Source organism: Boleophthalmus pectinirostris, unplaced genomic scaffold (genome assembly GCF_026225935.1).
Source record: "Boleophthalmus pectinirostris isolate CB_2022bp ecotype Guang Dong unplaced genomic scaffold, ASM2622593v1 HiC_scaffold_16, whole genome shotgun sequence".
In the NCBI taxonomy this organism is placed as follows: Eukaryota; Metazoa; Chordata; class Actinopteri; order Gobiiformes; family Gobiidae; genus Boleophthalmus; species Boleophthalmus pectinirostris.
In genome coordinates, this window is record NW_026571095.1 from 27,197,376 (window position 1) to 27,208,934 (window position 11,559).

Sequence of the window (11,559 nt, forward strand, 5' to 3'; positions counted from 1 at the left end):
GTGATGTCATTTTCATAAATTACTGATTTGTCTGCATAATAAAACCTATACTCTCAGTTCATGACATGTTTTGAGTCTAATTTTTGAGTCTCATGAGTCTATTACTAAATTGGTTGGCATTTGTTGCAATTAATTGAGTAACTTGTTGCAGCCCTAACTATCATTGTGGTATTGGCATTGGCATCGAGCCTATTCCTTAGTATCGAAAACTAGTTTGATTTTAGTATCGTAAGAACATTAGGTTATAAAACAAAATGCAGCAAATCTTAAAACATCAGTGAGCCAAATGCCTGCATAGAATAGAAGGTCTAGTGATTCAAAAAACAACTGTACCACCATAAAATTTTTTCACTCATTTACATTTATCGAGAATGTCACTGAACAATTCTCCTATTTTCCCCTCAGACAAATACCAGCCCGGGTTTACAGCTCCTACTGCACCCAGTACTCGCAGATAAGGATCCAGAAGGAGCGGAGCGTGCACATGGGCCAGCTCCACCCGCTAAAGCCAACACTGGAGATATTGGCGTGAATGAGCCGTGGGGAAGCAGGTGACAGGTGAGACATTCCTACAAACTGGAAAAACCAAAGCAATACACACACGCACACGCAAAGAGAAATACTACTGTACTCACGACAAGGTAGAATAAATAAATACCAAAAAAGGAATGAAATGGGGTGCCACAGTGCGCAGTTTGAGGACACTGTGGAGTAACATACCTGGACTTTTTTAGTATGATCAATTTAGCAGACAATAAGACCACATTTATGCCTCTGGATAATTATGGAACCTACCCGAACAACTGACACATTATGCAGATATAAAGTCACAAGATTTAATGTTGAAAATAACATTCTATTGTCTAAGGAAGGTGTTTTTTATTATCTTTGTGGTTTCAGAATATCAGAGTATCGAGTCCATTTCCTAGAATCAAAATCGGGTTTGAAATGTTAGTATTGAGTCGGGATGTAACGATATCCAAATTCCTCTTAAAATGCCTTGACAAGTCTTAAAAATCTTTATAAAATTTATTTCTTCATGTAGTCTGCACTAAAACAGAGCAAAGGATCATGGTCGATATAGTTCCCTCTGTCTTTTTTTAGCTATTGCTGCACCATAACAATTAATTTAAGCAAAGAGACTTGTAATTCAATATATTGTGATGGTCCACGACATTATTGTGAGACCTTTGACAATTGCTAATTGTGGGCTAACCATTTTGAAAGCAAGATAAGTTTAATTTATTGGTTTTGTTAACAAATACTTTGACAGTGATTATTACTGCAGTTTTTTCAAAAGGTGTTTCACAATTTAATGCAAATGAAAGGATAATTTAAGCTCAAGTCATTTGAAGAACTTAAATTTGCACAATTAGATAAAATTAGGAATGGCCCAATAAGGATTTTTGTGAGCCGATAGAATATCTGATATTTGTCTCTCTCATGTGGCCAATATCAATATTAAACTTTTAAACTTGTTAACTTTAAAAATTATACCATAAACCAAATTTATGTTAAATTATGTTATGAATTATGTTACGTTATGAATCACTTTTGGAAAAATAATGACAAAACGGGAATGAACACAAAAAATATCAAATGCATTTTCAATATTGGACTGACACAGCTATCTGGAAATTTGGTATCGAGACTGCCAATAATTGATATACCAACCTTAGATAAAAATTTCACATAACAAATGTTTATACCACCTTGCATTCTGGCTAACACTCTCAAGTTAAAGATAATGTGTGCAATCAAGTGAATACAACACAGTAGTTCCTGATTTGCATTTAAAGGTGCATTGTGTAACTTTTCTGGGAGGGTTCGTCAAATGCTTTTCACCATGGAGATGTTATTGCTTTGTCTGGAATGTTCCACAGTATGTCATTAAACCTTTCCATCTTCATGGAAACCAAACCAGACCAAGTTACATGTCAGATCTGAGGAGAGGTGACCCCGTTCACAGTCGGAATGTCTGTTTTTCTAGGTATTTTTGAGCTATAAAACCACCTGTAACTGAATAAATGCAAGGTAGAGCTGATTAATGTCATACTGTGGAACATTCCCAGCAGAGCATTGACATATCCATAGAAAGAAGCAACCAAAAAGTTACATAGTGCAGATTTCAAGAACCATGTAAAAGTTTCGACGCTGTAAGGCTGAGTATAGTAGGATGAGCTCGGTAAAGGAAAAGATTGGATTATCAGTATACGGATGATGCATTAGACCCAATCTGAAGATTCAATTTAGAAATTACGATCTTTATCACTGAGGGGAAACTTCAAATTCAAGCGCAGTGTGCCCTATATGTTCAGGTCAGGAGAAAACGTACGAGTCTAGTTAAAGCATGGACAGCCAACAGTGAATACAAGAAAACATAAAAATAGTGTTTAAAAGGTCCTATATTACCCAAAATTGATTCTCGTGAGTTTTAAGGCCAGTTATAATGTTGTTACCTCCTCAAAAACACACCTGAATTTGTGTTTTGCTTCTTTCACACATGTGAGTAAAGCTCAAAATGGTCTGGTCCACATTGTGATGTCATGTAGTGGCAGTGTAGTTTTCAAGTGAACACTGACCTTTTACTTTTAGTTCAACAGAGATTAGTAATTCCAAGGGCGAAATCAGTATTCCTTCCTGTATTACCACATGACATCACAAGGTGGAATGAGGTGTTTTCCGTTTAAGAACTCAGCCTAAATATGCAGGGTTTGTGTGTTAAACATGTGGGACTGAAATAAAACTATCTACTTGATCAAAGCTAAAAAAAAAAACCTACATATGTAAAAAGAAAAATCATCAAAAATTGTCAAAACATAAAATAAACCTCAAATGCCATGGCAACTGGCTTCAGCATCAGCAGCATCATTTGTATTCTTTGTTTAACTTCTAAATGTATAATTTTATCATGAACGTTTTGAACATTTTATAGCATACTAGAGTTGTCAAAAATCAGATACTAATCAACCCTAAAACTATCAAAACTAGATCCTCATTTGAGCAGGTATCAATACTAAAAATGTCACATTCACAGGACAGAAATGAACCTTGAATTGTGATGTTATAACTTTCTAAAAACCTCAAAGACATTGCACTAAATGTACTTTATCACTTTAGTAATCAGCATAGGATTTCATTTCTTCATGCAGATTTTTCATTTTATTCTCAAAAAGAAATTACTTTGTTTTACCGCTCTTCATTAAATTTGACCTTTTAGCTTTTCTGATTTAAAAGTTCTATTATTTCTAGGAATTTTCAAAATGTTGAATTCGCCGAACGTTCATCTTTAAACCATAAACCAGAGCAGAGCAAAGCAGTTGTTGTCATCCTCCACCCACGGCCCGCATCCACAGGCCAACTCTGAGAAACATGCTCCCTTCCATCCTCTACCTCTCTCCTCCTCTCTCTCCGTCCTATCACTTTCTTCTCGTCTTTTCCCTCGCTCCCTCCCTCTGTCCAGCTCCACTTCTACAGATTGACCAATATGATTTATGTTTTTCATGGCCGATGCCGAACCGATTAGCTCTGCCGATATTTCTGTGCAGAAATCTAGGTCAGATTTTGACTACTTTTTTTTAACATAAACCTAGAAGAGAGTTGTGTGTAGTGCAAGAGACGACTGCAGAAAACATGACTAAAGTGTTAAAATAAAGCTTTGTGTGCACTTTCCAGGCAGCAGGTTAAAAAGACAAAGTATCGGTCTGTGCTGGAGATTTAAGGCCAATAGTCGATACGCTAAAAAGTGCCATTATCAGTCCGATTTCTAATTTCCTCCTTCTTTCAAGTTAGAGCATGGAAACACAATCGAAGTCAGGCAGGCTCGGTCGGACTCGGACAAATAGGCTACGTTCAGACAGCAGGGCTTAACGCTCAATTGCAATTTTTTTGTGAAATCCGATGTTTTTGCGAGGTCTTTCACATTTCCAATTAAATGCGACTTGTATGCGATCCCCTGTGTGAATAGTAAACGGCCCGAAAGTGTCCCGCATGCGCACTGGAGGACACGATGACGTCAAGGTCGAATGAATGCGCTTTGGCCGTTCACACTGAAGTCGCATGTCAAAAGATCGGATATGTATCGGTTTCAGGACCACATATCCAAGTGGCCTGGGTCACATTTGAAAAAATCGGATCTGTGTCGTTCAGACTGTCATTAAAAGATCGGATACAGGTCACATAGAAGCCAAAAAATCGGATTTGGGTCACTTCAGGCTGCAGTCTGAACGCAGCCATATTTAGAACTTATGTTTGGACTCGGGTCTGACTCAGACACATCAGCGCGATAAGACGTGACTGGGCCCGGCCTCTTTTGCTCACGTGCACTTGTTGATCCATGTGCGTGCGTTCATGCCCTACGCTCATCTTTGTTGACGTTCCAAATGCCTTTTTTCAGTTAATAATATCAGACTTTCCACACAAACAATATCGTACATGTGGCATTACTAGGCCCGTGACAATAGTGTGATTTTAATTGTGTCGGGCTCGGTCGGACTTGGACACAAATATCTTAATGCCTATCGGGCGTGGTCTGGATTCGATCCCTGCTCTGTCGGACAAAGACTGGTCTCAGACAGAAAAAAAAAAAGTCAGCCCAATCCACTCTCCATTTCAAACCTACCTAGGTGTGTCACAATAATTAATATATTGACTTACCGTTCAATATATAAAAACAGGAATATATATTTTAGAATATTTTTGGGGTCAGTGTTTATCATGGATACTTTTTCTTTGCACAACTGGGATATTGCTGGTTATTTTTTGGCTATAACATGATAAGATTAGAGCTGTAGAAGCTAGAATTATTAACTCATTACAGACACAAATCATAGACTGTATAAAGAAGTGAATTAAGGCAGTGTTCAGCTCCAGTCAAATGAAGCTCAACGAGGCTTGCGGTTATAGGAGCGAATCTGGAGTTCCATATTGGGAATAAGAATTGATTTACGGACAATATAACAAAATAAAAGACACCAGGTTAATGAAGAGCAGGTTAATATGAACATTTTAAGACCAAAATGAGAAGCCTGACAGCAGCAGTTATGAAGATAAGGTAGGGGTGTAACGATATCCAAGTCTCACAATACGAATATCGTCACGGTATGAACCTCACGGTATGATATTTATTGCGATATCGTGGGAAAGCTCACGATATGGTGGTTAGCCTCACCAGTTAGTTAGGGATGTAACAATATCGAAATCTCTCTGTACAATATTTTCACGATATACATCTCGCCGTACGATATTTATTGCGATATTTTGTGAAGGCTGAACAAAACTGCAACTTTTTCCTCTTAAAATGCCTTGACAAGACTAAAAGTGCTTAGAACTGTTATTCCTTCATGTAGTCTACACTAAAATGGAGCAAAGAATCATGGTCTATGTAGTTCCCTCTGTCTTTTTTAAGCTACAGCTGCACCATAACTCTTAATTTAAGCAAAGAGACTTGTAATTCGATATATTGTGATGGTCCACGATATTATTGTGAGAACTTTGACGATACGATATCACGATATTTGAGAGGGGCTACGTTTTTTCAATACAAATTAAATTGGAAAAGAATTCGATGGCGCCAGAAGCGTACCCATGCTCACTTCCAATTTGTAATGCGGCGACTGGCAAATAAGTTATGTAATTTATAAAGTCTATGATGCAAAACAGCAGAGTTTTATTTTGCGGTATTATTTTTGGAGCTCATGTTTTTAAATATACTGTAGATTTAGAAGTGTTTTTTTGTGATTTATCAGTATTATCGTTTATCGTGTATATTTTCTGCAGCAATACATCACACTTCAAAATTTGTCATCATTCTCTCCATCCTCCCGCTCACTCACTTTCTCCTTTTAACTCTATCACATTTTCTCCCTCCCTCCCTCTACCCTATATTTTCAATCTCTCCTTCTGGTTCTTTCTCCATCACTTCATCCCTCTTCTCTTTACCCTCTTTCTCCTTCACATATCCTCTCTCCCTCCCTCCAATCCACCTCTTCTGTCTGTCATCCTTTCACCATCCTCCCCCTCTCCATCACTTCGTTCAATTTCTCTTCTCTCCCTCAATCTGTCGTTCACACTCTCCATCTTTAAACCCTCTTTTCATCATTTTTTTTTAGCTTCTCATGTTTCCCCACCTTTCTATCTTTCACTCTCGCACGCTCTCCCCCTTTCCTTTCCTTCCCTCTCTCAATCACCAACTTTATCTCTCTCTCTCTCTCCGTCTCTGTTTATCTGCGGGTTTCAGAATGATGAAAAATCAGGACCGTTGCCATGGCGAATAACAATGTATAACCAAATATTATAGATCCTAAATGGGAAAAAGTCCTCAAAATGTTGCATAACAGAAAGCTGAAAGCCATGAATATATTTGTTTCTCTCTCCTCTCCTCTCTTCATCTTCCTCTGAATTTCCCCATCTCTCTCTCTCTCTCTCTCTGTCTGTCTCCCCCTCTCTCCATCTCCCTCTGTGCCTATTTACCCATCTTGCTCTTTTTCTCCCCCTTCCTCCTTCATCTCTTTGACAGAGCTAGATAAAGAGAGAGGTAAATTTCCCTATCATCCTCTCCACCCTCTCCTCCTCCATCCGTACCTCTCTCTCTACACCAATCTCTCTCTCTCTCTCTCTTATATATATATATATATATATATATTATATATATATATATATATATATATATATATATATATATATATATATATATATACACCAATCTCCCTCTCTCTATACCGATTTCTTTCTCTCTCTATACCAATCTCTCTCTATATCAATCATCTCTCTCTCTTATCAATCTCTCTCTCTCTATACCAATCTCTCTCTCTCTCTATATAACCAATCTCTCTCTCTCTCTCTCTCTCTCTACCAATCTCTCTCTCTCTATAACAACCTCTCTCTCTATATCAATCTCACTATATCAGTCTCTCTCTCTCTCTATAAACCAATCTCTCTCTTCTCTATACCAATCTCTCTCTCTCTCTATACCAATCTCTCTCTCTCTCTATACCAATCTCTCTCTCTCTATACCAATCTCTCTCTCTATACCAATCTCTTCTCTCTCTCTCTATACCAATCTCTCTCTCTCTAACAATCTCTCTCTATGCCAACCTCTCTCTATATGAATCAATCTCTCTCTCTATACCAATCTCTCTCTCTCCACCAATCTCTCTCTCTACATAACAACCTCTCTCTCTATCAATCTCTCTCTCTCTCTCTATACCAATACCAATCTCTCTCTCTACATAACCCTCTCTATCAACTCTCTCTCTCTATAACAACCTCTCTCTCTATATCAATCTCAATCTCTCTCTATAACAACCTCTCTCTCTATATCAACCTCTCTATATATATCAATCTCTCTCTCTCTTTAACAACCTCTCTCTCTACGCCAATCTCTCTCTTTATATATAACAATCTCTCTCTCTCGCTACACCAGTCTCTCTCTCTCTCTCTCTACACCAATCTGTCTCCTCCCCTACACCAATCTCTCTCTCTACACCACTCTCTCTGTGTACATACTAATCTCTGTACCAATCTGTCTGTATATATACCAATCTCTCTCTCTAAACCAATCTCTCTCTCTAGACCACTCTCTTCCTCTTTCCAATCCATCTTTATCTCTTCACTCTGTCTCTTTCCTTCTCTGTTCCCCTTTCTCCATCTCCCTCTCTATCAATTTCCCATATACCTTCCTGTATCCCTCCCATCTTTATTTCTTCTCACTCTTCATCTCTTCCCCTCTCAGTTCTCTTCTCTCCATCACCCTCTGTCAATTTCCCCATCTCTTCCTCTCTCCATTTCTTTCTCTCCATCAATTTACCAATCTCTCTCTCTCTCTCCCCTTCAATCCCAAGTGCCTTTATCTCTTCCCTCTGTCTCTCACCCTCTCTCCATCTCCCTCTCTGTCAATTTCCCCATCTCTACTCCCTCTCTCTCCCCTCTTCCTTTATATCTTCTCTCACTTTATCTGTCTCTCTCCCCTCTTTATCAATTTCTCCATATACCCTGTATCTCTCCCATCTTTATCTCTTCTTCGCTCTCTCTCTCTCTCCATCAGACTGTCAATTTCCCCATCTCTCTCTCTCCCTTTCCTCTCCTCCATTCTCCCCCTCTCCCAGTGTCCCCCAGGCCTGTCCCGCTCTATAAATACAGGCAGCATAGCAGAGGCAGGGCAGCCCCATGGTCTCTCAGGAGGATCCCAGACGAGCAGCTAAAACGGGCACTTCTCCGATGGACCGGGACAGATTTAGCCTCTGCTCTGTGACCGGAACAATCTGCGGTCGCCTCCTTTGCCCCACACAGCTTAGACACAAGTAAAGCTGTGCCCAAACATCCAAACATCGTGATATTTAAAGTGAGACTAAACACCTAAACCCCGCCCACAGCCACATCTCAAACAGAGCTGATAAACCGAACAGTATCTCGAGGATTAAAGGAGAGCGTTAAAGCAGAAGATGGGGCGGAGTCTGGAGGTGTAAGGAATAGGAGTGTGCAAAAATATCAAAATACCAACATATCGTATCATTTTATGTGATAAAACAGTATTGATATCAGGGACTGCTGTAGTGATACATCGCCAAGAGTATTTTTTGGTATATTTTACTAAATTATTTTGTTACAGCGCTACAGTTTTGTCACTTGTTCAGAGGAAGGAAACTCGTTTATGCAACACATTTGACATATTCACTGTTTTGATTATTGAAATGTGTGTTTCATAATAACTTTGCACAAGAAGTGGTTTAACAAAGACTTTTAGTATCAAAGCCATCATTTAGCCTTTTTTTTTTTTTATTACTGTATCGAACTGATTTGAAATATATCGTATCGAACCAAAAGTGTGCTGTATCGAGGTATGTATTTTATCGACAACTTCTTAAAGATACCAGCCCTAAGGAACAGTGTGTCTGGACTAATGAGTATCCACACTTCAAACTTTGCCCCTACAGCCTGGTGTTTGTAACCAGAAACACCTGAGGGCAGTTCTGTGTAATGTCACGTAGCACTTGAAACTGCAATGGCCACTGGAGATAGCCCACAGTTTTTGTCCAGAAAGCTGCAAATTTACGTAGTTTGCACCAACATCGCCAAAAAAGAATAGTAGACAATGTTATCAAATGCCATATATACACACTTTAGAGCGAGAAAGTCAGTAGTAGCCAAAAAATGTTGATATAGTTCCAATTTAAGTAGGCATTATACTTGATTCTGTCTGTCTTAAAATGTGAAAAACCGAACAAGTTCATTTTAAACAGTTTGCAGAGCACCAAAGTAGGGCTGTGCCAAAAATCGAAAAATCAATAGGTCGCAATCTCTACTTTAGTCGATTTCGATAAGACTCAGACTTAGACAAACTTTATTGATCCACAAGGGAAATTATTTGGACACAGTAGCTCACACATCACAATAAATATAATAACAAAGAGCAAAAATAAAAATGGTAATAATAAATTCTAAATAAGTAGCAAACAAGACAAGAGACAGGTGTCAAATAAACAGTAAAAGGCATGCCCATTTTAAATCGACTGGTCAATAGCCAATCATGTGGGAGTAAGAGCACAAAGTATTGACAAGGATTTGCGCTCTTTTATTTAGGAAAAGTAGATGAGCTGCATCCCTTTGTCTCCTCACATGTTCACAAGTTTTGACTTAAAATCTGCACAATTTGACTAAAAGTCCAGTGTCACCTGCCCCACTCACTCCCTCACTCTCTCATCTAGCTCCTCACCTTTTCTCCTACTTATCTTTCTCTCCTTAAGTCTGAAGTCTACAAGTGTATGGACGAAGATCAAATCGAAAACAATCGAGACTGATCAATATAAGCGGCAAAAAAAACGTGACTCTGTTTTTTCCCCCATATGGCCCAACCCTAATCCAAAGATATTTCTCACTTACCATTTTAATTATTCACTGGAGTGAGTTTAAAAGCACTTTTCGCAAAACAGAGTGAAGTTTTGCTGTGTCAGTAAAGCCAACAACAACTAGCATGCTAACAGTTACTTCTTGAATATCGAACAATAAAATGCGGACAAAACAGAGTGGACTTATTTTGACCTCAAAAGCTGCTTATACATCGCCCAAGCCTAAGAGGAAGACCCATCAAATCAAGAAACTACCATCAGTTTGCATTACAAATCACATTTCACAGTCTAATAAAAATCTGTGGTATTAATAATAAGCTTTTCTTTAACATTCAGATTGAAATGTAGTAGTTAGTAACAACATTATATGCCTGGGGTGGTCAGGTTCCTGCCAAATGAACTGACTGAACTACTGAACGTCACATATAGGATCTTTCCATAATATAACCCATATTTTTGTTCAGTCTCAACCCAAATAATAAGGTGTACAACTGAAGAAAGCATCAAAATTGGGCAATATATTAAAAAAAAATGAACAAAAAGAACAAAACTCACACTAAAAAGTTAAAATCAGAAATCAGGAGCAGAGATTTACTTCCTTCAATTACAGATAATCCAGTGAATTTGCAACTGTTTTACATCAATTTACATTTTATTCAGGGCCAGAGACAACGTCAGTAGTAGAAGTTGTAGTAGTCTCATATTTCAAGCTCCAGATACTGTATTGTAACTATTGAGTACCTCTCCTAAAATATTTGCTGGGGCGGCAACAACTAATCAGATTTACCGAGAGTAATCAATTATTGACAAAATCAACTTCAATTATTAGCTGGACTATAAACAGACTAAAAACAAGCCACAGAGGTTACATCACTGAGACAGCAATGCAACAAAAAATATATATACAAGTAGGGCTGGGATTTGGGAAAAATATATTTGAGTCTGGCTGATTTCAGACTATATTTATACATCTCTACAGGGTCAGCAGTTTTTTGGGTTTTTTTTTTGCAGAATTTAGGAAATTGGTAGTTTAAAAATAGCAGCATTTACCATTTGCCAGTTGAATTCTAATACTAATTCGATTCTAACAAGAAGCACACAGTTTGTTATTTTGATCCACATTATTTTATGTTAACTTGTGTTGCCAATGCATTACTGGTGTAACAATCCAAGTCTCATGATACGAAATCATCACATTATGAACCTCACGGTACGATATTTATTTCGATATCGTGGAAAAGTTCACGATATGGTAGGGAGGCTCACGATTAGGGACGTAAAAATATCCAAATCTCTCAGTGCGATACTTATTGCAATATTTTGTGGAGGCAAAAACAAAACTGTTAATATGCTACTTTCTTCTTAAAATGCCTTGACAAGACTTAATCCAAAGAACTAAGACTTAAAAGTGCTTAGAACTGTTATTTCTTCTTGTAGTCTGCACTGAAATGGAGCAAAGGATCATGGTCTATGCAGTTTCCTCTGTCTTTTTTTTTTTAACAATTTCTGCACCATAACTCTTAATTTAAGCAAAGAGTCTTGTATTTTGATTGTGATGGTCCACGATATTATTGTAGAACTTTGACGATACAATATCACGGTATTTCTGTTATTGTTACATCCCTACAATGCACTATATTTTCAAAATAAATTCTGTGTTAATTCCTTGAGATTTTAATATAGCACTGACTTTAAATCCAATCCAATTACAGGC

At 38.0% G+C, this 11,559-nt stretch overlaps 1 protein-coding gene across 1 annotated transcript in view; it reads right to left on the reverse strand.

The window, feature by feature from the left end:
- Positions 1-432: 432 nt before the first annotated feature.
- LOC110174914 (ras-related protein Rab-31) overlaps positions 433-11,559 on the reverse strand; it is a 26,218-nt gene continuing 15,091 nt past the window's right edge. Inside the window, exon 5 of the mRNA XM_055151365.1 lies at positions 433-576. Within this exon, the coding sequence (XP_055007340.1) occupies positions 433-576 (144 nt within the window). The remainder of the gene's footprint in view (positions 577-11,559) is intronic.